We start from the raw sequence: 14,743 nt of genomic DNA, 5'->3' as shown, positions 1-14,743 counted from the left end.
TAACTCAGAGCAAACAGCTTTTCAGGCGTGCGTGCGGAGAGGTACAGACAGTCAGGACGAAGATGGGATACCGTCCAAGGAGAATGAAAACAAACTTGTCATTCTACACCTCTAAGGTGAGTATGTTAGGGTCTTTACTGCTTTTAGGCATAACCAAATTTGGGAAAATATGTAATATGTTGTCTAAAAAATGTCTCATATTTAATGATTGATAATATCAACATATTTAAGAAGTTGGTGGAAGAAGTGATTAATTCTAACTTGAATTCAATGTATGGGCCCAGACCAGTGGATATTATTCACACTGTCACTATCAAAGCTTTTGATGAACAGTGTAAGCTGTGTTTCACTAACTGACCCAGCTGATGAGGCCTTCAGGGCTGCATGTGGCCAGGACAGACAGAGACGGGCCAGAGTCAGCCAGGGTCACCACGCGCACCTCAGGCTATTAACTGATGTCATGTGTCTGCTGCCTTAATTGTTCACTGTTCAGCTAATGTGGAGATCTCACTTGGCTTCCTTTACAATCGCTTCAGCTGTAAGGGAAGAAGAAGAAAAAAAAAGAGGGACAAATTGTTCGAAAGGAGTCAAACTGCCTGAAACAAGAATTCAACCAGCTGTCTGGGGGTCTAAAAATACCTTGACACCAGCTAATGTGTAGTAATGTGGTTGCACGCCTAATCGAGATGGGAAAGGAAGTGGTGTAGATGGAACCAATAGGCTTCATCAGCGAGCTGATGAATGCAGCTGGGGTTGACTTTGCGCGCTGTGAAAGAAACTATTTGTGCAGCTGTATGTTTAGCTGCAGGCTAGCAAATAGCTCTCAGCAAGTCTGCTCAGTTTCCAACAACAATATGTAGCATAGAAAGATTATAGACCCACACACACGCACACACACCCAGTGATCTTAAGGGAATATATGAATATTCTAATTTAACCATATGTGTGTTTTTTTGAGCTCAGGCATTTAGCATTAACAAAGTTGTTAGCGGTTTAGCACGTAGATCCTTATTTACGACTCCACAGAGACTGGACTGGAGAAGGAGTTGTGCATTTTAATATGTTCCCGAGATGCACAAGGAGCCAATGACAATACATGGAGAACCACAGACATGCCTGAGAGTTGCCAACTGTTTTTCACTATAACGCACAAACATTTAGATTTTATTTTATTTTTTTCATATAGAAAAGGGTTGCCTTTTAAAAGGTGCAGCATTGGGTTTCTCTATTTACAGAAGTGAGATGGAATTATTTATAATAATTTAAATGCTGTTTAGATACTTGTTAACATCCTATGTGTCTTAACTATAGGACAGGCCTTGCTTTTGCGCATGCTGATGTCTTACTGAGTTACTAAGTGGAACTTAACCATCAACTTCCAAAGTATTTTTGCTATTTTTTGTTAATGCATTGCAGAGGAGATCTCAAAAAATTTTGTTCCAATTTGATCAGAGCCCATTCTGATGCTGTTCAGGTGAATCCTTTAAAACCTTTATTTTTTTGTACTGCTTACATGAACTAGTGAAGACTAAAGCTACAGTCTTAAGACATTAGAGGAGCCTCATGTGGCAGAGTTCAGTTTGGTGGTAAACTGTGGTTGTTAATCGCCATCTTGTGGTGAAGATGGAGTCCTGCATGCGGCATTTCCAAACGGAAGCGTCTGTTATAGCTGTTCTGTGTCAAATTAATGAGGCATATTGTTATAAAGTCATCACCAGAGTTACTTTAGTATTATTATTATTATCATTGTTATTACAGCTGGAGGGAGCAATTAGGCTAAACCCACCATCCACGGCCTGTGTTCATTAACAGGAGGCAAAGCCTCGTTGCTATAGCCTGGGGGGAGATGTCCTAAATTCTTCAGAGTAGACTTGGTGGACTGACATGATCCCCAAACAACTCAGTGCGCTGATACTGCTGTGTTGTTGGTGACATTTGAGGTGAGGACAATAATCTTTTGTTAGTGTGCCTGATCGAATCTCACCATTGTCAGGACTCTTACTAATCCTCCTGCAGGCTGGCTCAGACGCCAGGTACCACCATTTTAAGTTATACAGAGGGACTAGACTAGTTCCTGGTATTAACACGAAGTGCACCTTTAACACACATGTAAAATCTGAAGTCAGGCACATTTGACAAAGGTGTAATCTCAGGGAGAACTGGAAAGCTGACTACTCCATAAAAAATAATCGATTGCTAATACACAGCTGGCAGTTGATTATATTGAAAGAAGAAGACAAGTTGCAAAAATCTATTTCCAACTTTAATACTTTGGAATAAATAGACTGTATGTGTCATTTAGAATACTAAACAGAAACAGTATGTACAATATATTAAGACTTTCTCCCTTAAATGCCACATGCGCTTTCCACAGTGCGCGTTCCTCAGTGGATGCTGAGGCACACAGTGCACAGAGGTCACCACCTTTTTTGCAGAGTCAGTGGCTACAGACCTCCAAACTTTATGTGGCCTTGTGGTGTAAAGCACGTCGCCACTAGACTCCAGAGCAGTGGAGACGTTCTCTGGCAATCTGGTGGACCAATGTGGGTTTGGTGGTTGCCAGGAGAACGGTACTTGTCTGACTGCATTGTGCCAAGTGTGAAGTTTGTTTTTCAGGAGCTGGTCGTGGCCCCTTTGTTCCCGTGAAAGGAACTCTGAATGCTTAAGCATACCAAGAGATTTTGGATGATTCCATGCTCCCAATGTTGTGGGAGCGGTTTTTGGGGATGACCCCCTCCTGTTTCAACAACTGTCCACCATTGCACAAAGCAAGGTCCATAAAGACGTGGACGAGGAAGAACTTGACTGGCCTGCACAGATTCCTGACCTCAACCTGATAAAACATCTTTGGGATGAGTTAGATGACGAGAAGACTGTGAGCCAGGCCTTCTTGTCCAACATCAGTGTCTGACCTCACAAATGTGCTTCTGGAAGAATAGTCAAAAAGTCCCATAAACTCACTCCTAAACTTTGTGGAAAGCCTTCCCAGAAGAGTTGAAGCTGTTATAGCTGCAAAGGTGGGCTGACGTCATATTAAACTCTATGAATTAAGAATGGGATTTCACTTGAGTTCATATGCCTGTAAAGGCAGGCATGTATAGTGATGATTATCATTTTCTTGATCATTACTACATTTATACCTATATGATGTTAAGCACTGCTTTCTCTCATTGTTTCACTTCTAACTCCCCTCCTATGAAGGGTCCACATCAACCTGTGTGGCATTTGTAAATTTCTAAACAGTCCTCAAACATCCAAAACACGAATCTCCTGTCTTCTGTTTTCTAAACTTAATTATAATTAAGACTTTGCACCCGCGTTTAACACAAAAGATGCCACCAAGCCGGGGATGCTTGGTAACGGGACCAAACACAAGCTCCCCTCTGTTTAAACACCGCGACGCTGAGCTGGTGTTGAATGCGTCTGTTTACCGGGCTTTGTTTAATTAACGCTGAATTGCCGGACCTGACGTGGTAAACAATTAGGGTGAAATTCTGTCGCATTAGCAGCTGTGAAACAGCCCAAACAGATTCCAATCTTAACTCCGCAAACTGCCCCATAAGAGCCTAATCCTGTTGATGGAAACAGAATCCCACCCGTGTCAAAACGGCCCGCTGCCCCAGGTGCCGTAGCCACACAGGCCCTGGCTTGTCTCCCTTTATCACGGCTGATGAATTGAGAGGGCCCTCTTGGGCACGTATCCCAGGCTGTGGTGTGGCTAATTAGAGGGTCTGTTTTCTCATAAATATCTATAGTGATGAAAAATAGGCAAATAAAGGCCGTAGTCAAAGCCTGTGAAAGTGTGGGATGCAAATTCCCAAAGCTGAGGGACACTGTGAGGGGATCAGGCTGATGTGGGCTTTTGTAAATACAAGATTTCTTATTTTTGAAATCTTTAGTTTAACTCTAGTTATGTATGTATTTATAGCTGCACTGTCAGCGGGAAGTCAGATATATCACGTGAGGTGTTCTTTTTCTAGGCGAGTATAATTAATCAGTACATTCAGCTGCAATTAAGGCACATTAGGCATCTGTTAAGGACAGTTTAAGAGCAGATAATGAGATCAAGACTGATTGGTTATCTTGGCATCTTTTAGTGTCAGTGACATTTTGACTGTGAGGATGGCCCCGTAATCACATTGTCTTTGCTAAGTCTTAACCGATAGCTGTAAACAAAGGCTCAAGCCCATCCGCAGATAAGCCATCCTCCCTTAATGGCACAGTTCACATTCATGCAGAAAAAACACTCAGGTTTTAGCCCAACATCTGTGCTGTCATTTCAGCCGACTCCCATGGCGTCCATCAAAACATATACTAGTAATACTGGTTAATTATTAGTTATTCATTACTCATTTAATAATCCGTTTATCGGAAAAATCCAGGTTCAAAGTGGTGCATTACCGGGAATTGCGCATTTTCTTTTTTATTAAGTTCTTAGATGGACCACTTGCTTTATTATTTAAAATTGCAGTTTCATGATCTGCCATCCAAACTGTACATTTTGATCAATGAATCCTCAATAAATAAACGCTTAATAAACACTCATTTGAGTGATTGTTTATGCCATACTAGTAAAATCAAGGTGCTCATACAAATGCATGTTAACGCTGTCCAGAGGCTTCAGTTTGATGTGAGAACAACTTTCTAGTGTCAAATCATTCCGCTGACTGGAACATCCAACAAAAAGATAAAATGTTTGCGTCTTTTTTTTTTTTGCTTCTTTTTCTACTCTCTGAAATGAAATGACGCAGATCTTTTTGGAACGCATTTCTTTTGATCGTGAGTTACATGAATCCCAGAAGCATCCCGCTGAGAATGTTCACTTGTCAACTATAAATTAGATTTTCCCCCGAAAATTACATATCAGAGAAAAACATCCAGTTAAGATTTAACATCCGTGAGAATTGTGATTTGCTGCTCCAGAGTATAAAGCTTTTAGAAGCTGTAAGTGGTACTCTTAAATCATTTATAAGGGATAAGCTAATAGTAAAGTATTTTGGTTTTCCAGATTGTGAAAGCATCTTTGAAAATCATCTGACATAGTATTCTTTTTTAAACTCTTAAATTCATCCAGATGACCTTCTGAAAAAGGCTGAACACATAATAATAGAGAAATAAAGAGAAACACATTTATGTTTCAGAACACGAAGAATCAGTTTAGTATTCTTCTGATATTTGGGAGATATATCCTCTTGTTCAGGCTCAGAACGCACATGAGACCCAACTGGTGTAGCTCCAGTTTCTTCTCTACGCCTTTCAGGCTCTCCTGCAATGTCTGGAAAGATTCAGCTCCAGTGTCCCCACATGACGACACAGCAGCGAGGTATCAGCTGACTGACACACACCTCACATGACCCAGTATCTGCTGAGAGACTGGTGCTGCAGCAGCTGCCAGGGATGTTGCTGTATATAACTTCTGAGCTCTTTGGTCGCCGTTACACAGAATGAGCAAATAGTACAGAAAGAAATCGAGTACAGATTTCAGCAGTGTGCAAACAAAACAATAGTGCTATTATAAAGTTCAGTAGTTTGCTCGTGGAGAATCTATTAATATACACGTAATGTTATACCTCTGTTGGAGACGACTGCTGTGAGAACACTGCGTGTATTACGTGATCAGAAGCACCGCTCTATATTTATCAAATCATGGGGCCTGCCGTGCTGCACGCTCATGTATGAGAACACCCACCCGAGGACATACAACATGCTCCTGCTGAGACTTTCCTGACCTTCGTCTCCTGTAGACCAGGATCACAGCTGAAACAGGACAGGTAGGACGCCGGTTTGGATCTGCACGTACAGCAAGTACAGCTACAAATACGAAGGACAGTTTTAACATTTTAATTTTACGTAAGTGAATGAGTGAGTGAAGAAATATAAACATTTACATTACTCTTTATTATACCTATTACGTTTTTATCATGTTTCATGCTACAGAGGTGGCACTAGCGTTTAAAACAAAATTAGTGTGAGCATTGTTTTACTACAGTCTCTCTCTCAGTCTGTTATAGCGAGTGCACTGTGCGTTGCTGTGCTTTGTTCGAGGAGTAGTATCAACAAAAAAGACATCAGTAGGATCAACATATTGATCCGGAAGGACCTGTTATTGGTGGGGAGCTGGAGTCGTTCGTCTCCATTATGGACAATCCATCCCATCCACTAGGGACAGAGGAGCTCATTCTCCAGCAGACTGATTGTTTTGTAACAATTAAGCTACTTTGACCAATTAATATCCCTTGTGGATCATTAGGTCATCGTCTGTTTAAGTCTAAGTCTTGTCTTTGTAATCCATTTATTAATCTCTTATTATATCTATTTATTTCACTTGCGGCAGTTTAATATCTGGTATTCAGGCTTTTAATACGCTTCTCAGGTATGTGTTCTGAGAAGATCTTAATTCATGTGATGCACCTTTTGTTGCTGTTTCCCAATATAATGCATTTGGAAGCGCTAATCAGTAGTATTAAATAATTATCTATAATGCTTCGTAGATCTGTGTGGCATAGCTCATATTCTTTTGTGTAATTCTTCAACTCATTAGGAAAAGTTTTCACATCAGCCCGTGAACCTCTGGAATAAATATTATGTTCCACTGCAAGAGATGCACAGGGTCTTGATCAGGCCTTAATAAGAAAAACCTTCATTTAAAAATTGCATTTTGTGTTTACGTGTGCTATTTTTGTCTTTAAATTGGCAAATATCCAAAAAAAAAGAAGAAAAGAAATCAGTAAAGGGTGCAAACTATTTCATCTACTCATCAATAGTCTTTTCATTCATTTTGCAGGTTGTAATGAGCCCATGTATAAATGGAGGACTTTGAGTACAGTGTGGAGATCTCTGACCGCGACTGGCAGTGCTTCTTTGCAGAATGCGAAGAGTGCAATATTCTTCCTCCTTCGCTAGCAGGTTTGGATGATTCGGGCATGAGTGACATTGACGACGCGGGGTCCATTCTCGCTAAGAAGGCTCAGAGAGAGGACCCAACGGCAGGCCTTTCAGTGGCCGAACGACCCATCGACGGCCCACCAGACTGTGAGGGCACTCCTGTGGAGCATTACCTCAGTGAGCACGGCATCGGTGGAATGGAGAACGTCCTCTCGGGCAGTGAGGAGGACATACACTTGCAGACGGTCAACATGTTCTTTGAAAGGCTGAAAAGTCTCACCGAGGCCGAGCCAAGCCAAGGGAGACTTGGAAAAAGCAGCAAGGAGGAGCAGTGCAACGATGGGCAACAAGCCAGTGGGAGCGTCTCACCAAAAAACATCCCAAAGTCAAACTCTCTGCCCGACACGGCTGAAAAAACAGCTGGCCAACAGAACGTCAGGCCTGTAGACACCACCAGGAATTTAAACACAATGAAAAAGTTCCACAGTTTTCCCGAACCTACAGCTGCAGTGCTCTCGACTAACAAACCAGCTGTAATAGAGTTATTCATCAGAGAGGAAGGCAGCACAGAAACCAGAATAAATGAGGCAACACAGCAGAATCATTCTCACGACTCGGCGGTCAGAGTTAGCGCAGGAACAACTCCCCACGATAACAGCGTGGAGACACGCACGACTCCGGATGACAACAAGCTGGGAGGCGTGTTAACGAGTCAGTTTATTTTAACTAAAGATGTCATCAGTAATCCAGAAGTGGTGACAAATGTTTCGGGGAGGGACGAGCACCCCACTCACCTATTACGATTAGACGCAACAAGTACAAACAAAGCACGGAGTCAGGAGTCGTCCCCGTCTGCCTCTGTTAAAAGGAAGAGGAGAAAGAAGCGACGGCTGAGTATGGAGCCGGGCGAGAGCGGGCATGGATACGAGAGGCCGATCAGTGACTCAGAGGAGGAGCGGTATTCCTTAAGAGGAGCCTCGTTTGATGACATCAATTCGTTTTATCCAAGTGAACCACAACAAAACTTCACGCCTCCTCTAAGTCCATTTTCTACCTCCAGCAATTTCCCACTGAATGTATCTGATAAGGATATGAAAGTAAATCACCTTTTCAGCTCTGCCCTTTCACGCGACGGTAAATATCAAAATTTGCCAGAGTGTGTAGTTAGACAGAAAAAGTATATGGGATCAGAAAATACTTTAACTAATAGTAGGTCAGTGACCCCAATGGGTCACACTGATGTTAATGAAGACAGAAGTGATAATGTAGAAACCAGTGTACAACCACCCTGCAAGATACAGGTAGAAGAATCAGCTGGACTCAAGGAATACCCTGATAAATGTTCACTTACCGAATGTGTAACTGTTAAATCAGACTTGACCAGAGAAATACAAAGACAGGACATTAAATCAGATTGTCTCGAGCAGTCTGATCAAATAAACCACTCTGATATCGGATGTGAAAGTGAAAAATGTCGTGCAGCAGAGGTCAAATCTATAACTCACAGCGTTTTACAAGAATCAAATGCTCCTGCCGTGGAGGTCGGCCAGAATGACAGACTATCCACTGCTAAGTCAGTATTGGCTGAAGAGGCTGGAAATTCTGGCAGAGACGAGCGCACACTGCGTCAAAATGAGGCTGAGCCCCGACAGCAGTTGGAAACTGAGTGTCACAGCGCAGGCCAATATAGCTCTACACTAGAAATTACTCAGTTTCCTCCGTCTGCAACTCCAGGAATCGCTTGTGATGCTATTAACACAAAACCCAAGCGTTTCAAACCCACAGTCGGTCCATTTCTAGATGAGGTCAGTAATGAAGTGGCCCAACCCAGTTTAACGTCAATTGATTGTATCAATTCATCATCTGATAAAAGTCATCTTCTCAAAAGTCTGTACAGTTCGGAAATAAATCACACGGCAGAGCAAAATGAACGTCCTGCGGAGGTTCAAACTTCATCTGAATTAGAGATTAGTTCATCAGAGATCGATACAAACGCTGAAAGAGATGAGTTAGAAGCGTCAACAGAAACTAAATCATCCCTGTCTGACTTACTGACAAGCCATTCAGATATCACACATGTATCATCGTGCTGCACACTGGACACAGAATCTGTCACTTCGCTGTCTAACGGAAATTTCACAGACATGTCAACAAGTTTCTGTTCATCCGTTAGTGAACAGGAGACTGGAGGTAAAGGAGAGAGTAAAGAGATAATCGTAGCAAAACAAAAGGACGAGACGGACTCCCAAGGAGGAGACTCCACGTCTGGGCCCAGAAGCCACCCAGAATCCAAATGTGATTTACTGGCTGGAGCAGAAGAAGCCGTCACAACCTCCAAAGCTGAACCCAAACCTGAAAAGGCGCTGAATTCAGTGTTTGCCATGTCCTCTTTTTGGAATGAGATGGAGAAGCTGACCATAAATGACATTCTGGGTCTAAGAATGAGCAGCAAAACTCCTCCGCCCTGCTCCCTCCCGCCTTTACAGGAAAGGGAGGAGGCCGACACGACAGATTCAAGCGGTCTTACTCAAATAAATGAGTCCAAGCCCGAGCCAATCGGCAAGGACTCCTCCTCCAGTGTCCCTGATCCTGGAGGATCAAGTCTGGATTCTGTTATCGCAGTCAATCCTTCCTCTTCAAGAGGCGTCATGTGGGAGAGTGAACCTGTCCCAGATATTTACCCAGAGAATATGATGCTGACGTCTGTGACTGACGCTTCCCAACCTGTGCTCTCGGAAACGACTCAAACGCGCCTCAGGAAGATTTCCAAAAATGTCAGCGTGCGCAATTTACATGCCTTGGATTCTGAGTCTTTCGGCCACGCACGGAAATGTGAAGCTTTACAAGCTTTAGATGAAGGAGACTCAGAAAAAGTAGAATATTTCGATGAGGGATCTGTACCTCGGCAAGACAAAGGCGTAGACTCCTCCTCTTTGTATGACAGCTACAGAATCTCTCTCAGTGATATATTTCAGTACCTGTTTGGAGGAAAACAATCTGTTCCCAGCCCACCGCCTACAGATAACACAACCCCTGTCTACATTGATGGAACGTCAGTCCCTGAAACGTATGAGCATTTTTTCTCAGAATTTGATACAGAAAGCTTCTTCTACCCCCTCACCACATCTGATGATAAGGACAAAGACAAGCGTATTCCTATTTTTTCCTGCTCCCGCGCAGCTAACAGAAATCTTCAGTACCCAGAGGCTTATGATTACTTCTTTGCGTCCTCCTCATCTGACGATTCCTCTCCAGAGTCTGATGATGAAGACAGCCACGGTCCTGTTAGGGTGGTCACCAGGTTCACCCGTAAAGCGAGCTCAACTCACATTTCTGGAGACATATATGAGAATTTCTTCACAGATAGCGACCTCAGGCAGGATCTCTTCTGGAAAACAACTTTCTCCTTCAGGAACATCAATTTAACAGCATCTACAGTTCAGAGGGAGGGTTCTGACTCTCTGTCCCTTGTGTCTGTGAGACAAAGCAGCACATACCACCAGAGGAGGGTTCCCCTCAACGCACTGGGAAATCAAGACGTGATGCTTCCCGATCCACTGCTCTACTACCTGGAGGAGAGGATCTCGAAGCAACTAGCACAGCAGCCTTTCAGATACGAAGACTTACAGACGATCGTTTCAAATCCGAGTAAGTCCACTTCCACACAGTGATGCACGCATCAGCTATACTTAAACGTTGGGTGTGCAGTGGTAGAATAAGTTTGCAGGTTTCTATTTCTGGAGTTAAAGCTGCAGTGCAAAACTTTTGTCTCCCTCCTCTGGACCTGAGAGTAATTACACAAACATTGTTAACACATATGGTGTGTGCTGGAGTGTGTGTCTGACTAATTTCTTTGAAACAGCAAAGAGACATTTCCACAGTTAGAAGACTGTGATCCAGCTTTAAAGCAGAGTAAATATCACAGCTCCATAGACAGATTACCCATTGTCTATTACCGTTGATCCTCCTCCGTTGGAGCCTATCCTAAATGACACTGGGTGAGAGGCAGGTTACACCCTGAACTGGTTCACAGTTAATCGCAGGACTAAAACAGAAAGACAAGCAACCACTCGCTCACACAGACACACACAGACAGCCAATAGAGGATCACCAGTTAACTGAACGCACGTGTCTACAGACTGTGAACAAAACCTAGACAGGCAGAGACTTCCAGCCCTGTACTGAAAACTGAAAAGCCCCAGACTTTCTTTTTGTGAGGCCACACCACCGCCACCACCTCCTGCTCTTCCATAGCTTTTTAAATTTTTTTTTATATATATTTATTATTAGGTATATGGACAATATGCACATACATTAAACAGTGTCAAATAGATGTGTGCATCAGATTTAGAAAAAAAACTACTGTAGTCCAAAAATAAAAATACAAAACAACATCCAACAACAGACCCACATGTGCTCCTAATGTGTGAAGTAAAAAAAAGTGCCTAGTAATTTCAGATTCAGATTCTATATCAACAGTGGTAAATCAGAAATTACAGGGTATATTTTAACTATTAGCATTGGTAATTTATATTAAAAAGGCTGTTGTTCTTTAAGAGAGTTAATAGAGTTGGGGCCACTCCATCAAACTTAATCAGCTTTATGTGAACTCACTAGACTAGAGCTTCAATATATGGAAGCTAATTTTGTTTTTGGTGTTTATAAAAACTGTCTAGTCTGAAAAAAGAAAATTCAGGGAATAAAAGGTAAACACTGAATGTAGAAATATTATTTAAAAAACAAGAACTGGATCTGGTATTATATCTGAATCTATTTTGCTAATGCCTTTAATTAATTGGCAGGTCTTATAAGTATTTGAGGAATAGGCAAAAAAACATCCATTCGTTATATCTACAGCATCGTCCAAATTAAGCTGATACCAGTTTTTATTCAGTGAGGGGATGAGAACTGATTTGAATTTGCTGTTAGCAAACTTCAGAGATAAGTCTGAATCCATCACTTGCACAAAGCTGTTGAATCTGTGCATCTGTCAGTTCTTTTGCAGCCAGATTGAGTTAAGAGCCAAACATTTTATTTATTTTTTTATTTTATTGTCAAGTTTGAATTAAGACTTTTTGGAACAGTTAAAACCAAACTGCTTTCATTTCTAACAACAACTAGTTGCTATGATTATTGTCACAGTTTAACCCTCTTTACATTTTGAATGAGGTACAGACAGGATCTTTACCAGAGGCCGCTAGATAAAGAGCTAAAGCTTTTACCGAATCCTGCTTCACGTCACCTCTTCTTCAGTTAAGTTTGTTCTGCTTCCTCACCCGTGGACACTTGTGATGTGGAACATATTAAGGTCAGCACACCCTCTTTAACCTCTAACCCTCTTTACATTTTGAATGAGGTACAGACAGGATCTTTACCAGAGGCCGCTAGATAAAGAGCTAAAGCTTTTACCGAATCCTGCTTCACGTCACCTCTTCTTCAGTTAAGTTTGTTCTGCTTCCTCACCCGTGGACACTTGTGATGTGGAACATATTAAGGTCAGCTGTTACATTCATGACCTGGTCGGATTCTCTTTCTTCAGCTGTCAGACGACACTGACGGGCTGAAGGCGCGTAGTGGCGAAGCTCTGAGGAATGGCAGTACGTGATAACTTGACTTCACTCAATGAGTGTCTTCTCTAAGCTGCCAGCGGAGCTGCTCAGATTTATGCTTGGCTGTGAAGGGCAATTACCTCATCCCCGAGAAGCCTTTATGTACTGTAGATGTCGCTTCCTAAAACTCCAATGCGCTTAACATTTGGTATCTGATGTTCAGGGTTTACAGATAAGATAAGCTAGAGTCAAACATCAGTAGCATTAAGCAGCCTCACACAGGAATTACCCAGGTCATAGTGTCACAGAAGAAGAAGCCTTGACAGCTGTTTGTATGTTAAAGCCAATTATAATGCCCCACAGGACTTCTCTGTGGATCTGTGAATGGATGCTATCATCTTGTATGAATTGGTTTGAACGGTTTAATGAATGAAGATATTCTCTCTCTGAAGGGTTAGATGCTTCGTTCCTGCCGCTCAGACAGTCGGACATGTGTCTGGTTTGTATTGCGTTCGCTTCGTGGGTGCTGAAGACGGCAAACCCACAAGTTGGAGACGCTTGGAAGGCTGGTACGTACGTTAATCTGTGGACCCCGATATAAAAGAAAATCTTTCAGAATTATAAATAGCCTGCCTTTTCAGTCATCTTGTTTCTGTTCAGGAGACGTTTGACCCTGAATTTGATGCTAAAGTCAATTTATTTGAATCTTTTAGTCGTTATTTCACACGTGTGGAGTGTACAACACATTTCTTTTCACGTTTTTTGCATTTTCACACAGTTCTGCTGGCGAATGTAAGCGCTCTGTCAGCCATCCGATACCTGCGCAGGTACGTCAAAGTTGAGGCGGTGGCCAGTGAAACCAAACTGCGGCAGCTCGCATTGTGTGACTCTTGATCTTTTCTGCCTCTCAATACATCATTGTTTGACTGATGGTAAGTTTTTCCACGAAGACCTGACGAGTCCTTCAAGGAACGTGTTGATCTTTGGACTTTCTATAGAAATTAAAATATATATTTTCTATATTTAATTTAGTTATTTTGATCCTTGCTTCTATCATGGGTGACTCTTTGACTCCTCAACATCTGAAAGCATTCATATTAACTGTAAAAAAAAAAAAAAAAAAAAAAAAAAAGACCAAAGGCAAGATGAGACATGTTAATTCTTCTGAAAGGAGGCTTTAGACATTTGCACATAATGTTTCAGTAAGTGCTGAAAAGAGATTAGAGTCAGGTTTACTCAGAGCTGTGCAGACATGAGACGATAGACGGATGTGTGATAAATGGATTAAGTTGAAGAAGAATTTGGGATGGAGCCTGTCTGTTTCCATTGCCGACTTTTATGTAGCAAATGCATATATAAAAAGCAAAAAATTTTACTTTATTGTAATTAATTAACTTTGTGGGGTGACATCTGTTACAATATTCAACGTAGCAACAGCAATCTTGAAAAGGTTGAATTAATTCTGGGGACAGTATTCTGTGCCAGTATAAACTGTGAAGGGCATTTTATTTTCATCATAGATCACTTGTTGATGACTGTAAATTATTGTAAATGTTGCACTGAGCCATTGATGTCTCTCAGTTCAACTACAGTAAAGAGGATCTTTGAGTTGTGTTCTGTGTCTGTTATTGGAGCAGCTCTCACACATGAAGCTGAAACTTTCCAACACTAGAGGGCGACGTAAACTCATGGACAAACCTGAACGTGAGTCTCACAGTTTGCAATATTATCCTTATGTATGGACGCAGATTATGAGTTCAATCTATTGACTAGCACAGTAATGTTTTTTATTTATTTATTTATTTTACCATAATACAATTTTGAATTCGAGGGAATTTAAAAAGATGAATTAAGATCAACATTTCTCCAGCAGGTGGCACCATTGAGTTGTAAAACAGAAAGCATCACACTGCTCCTCAAAAAGTTTTCAAATTGTTGTCTCGTCATTACTCTGTTGGACTTTGATGCATTTTGGAATATCATCCTAAACTAGGTATTACAAAATATTACTGCTTCTCTTATACGAGCTACAAATCACGATTAATCATGTCAAACCAAAGGCAATTGCAAAATCCAAAGTGTGAGACACCTGCTCACCCTGGTGAGCCGCCATGACGCCCACACTTTGACTTGTTTAACTTTACCTTTATCTCCTTTGCACTATCCCAATACAGTCATAAAAGGCCCGACATACACCTACCTATATTTGTGTGTAAACACACACTGAATACCGTATGTACACAAAGACATGAGCTGGCTGTTATACTGTATGTACATATGGTATCTTTTTATGTGCATGTGGGTAATAC

General features: G+C 41.7%; 1 protein-coding gene across 2 annotated transcripts; it reads left to right on the top strand.

The window, feature by feature from the left end:
• The first annotated feature begins 5,660 nt into the window (after positions 1 to 5,660).
• Positions 5,661 to 14,042, top strand: LOC125022610 (PPARGC1 and ESRR induced regulator, muscle 1). Of its 2 annotated transcripts, none has more exons than XM_047609437.1 (4): positions 5,661 to 5,771; positions 6,785 to 10,533; positions 12,887 to 13,003; positions 13,213 to 14,042. In XM_047609437.1, the coding sequence occupies exons 2-4, from the start codon at positions 6,807 to 6,809 to the stop codon at positions 13,326 to 13,328; spliced, it is 3,960 nt and encodes a 1,319-aa protein (XP_047465393.1). In that variant the 5' UTR covers positions 5,661 to 5,771; positions 6,785 to 6,806; the 3' UTR covers positions 13,329 to 14,042. The 2 variants fall into 2 exon arrangements, with proteins under 2 accessions (XP_047465393.1, XP_047465388.1); XM_047609432.1 differs by having other exon boundaries at positions 5,686 to 5,850.
• The last annotated feature ends 701 nt before the right edge of the window (positions 14,043 to 14,743 follow it).

Source organism: Mugil cephalus, chromosome 1, assembly GCF_022458985.1.
Source record: "Mugil cephalus isolate CIBA_MC_2020 chromosome 1, CIBA_Mcephalus_1.1, whole genome shotgun sequence".
Classification (NCBI taxonomy): Eukaryota; Metazoa; Chordata; class Actinopteri; order Mugiliformes; family Mugilidae; genus Mugil; species Mugil cephalus.
The sequence above is the reverse complement of the archived record's forward strand: the minus strand, read 5'-3'. Positions and strand labels throughout refer to the sequence as shown.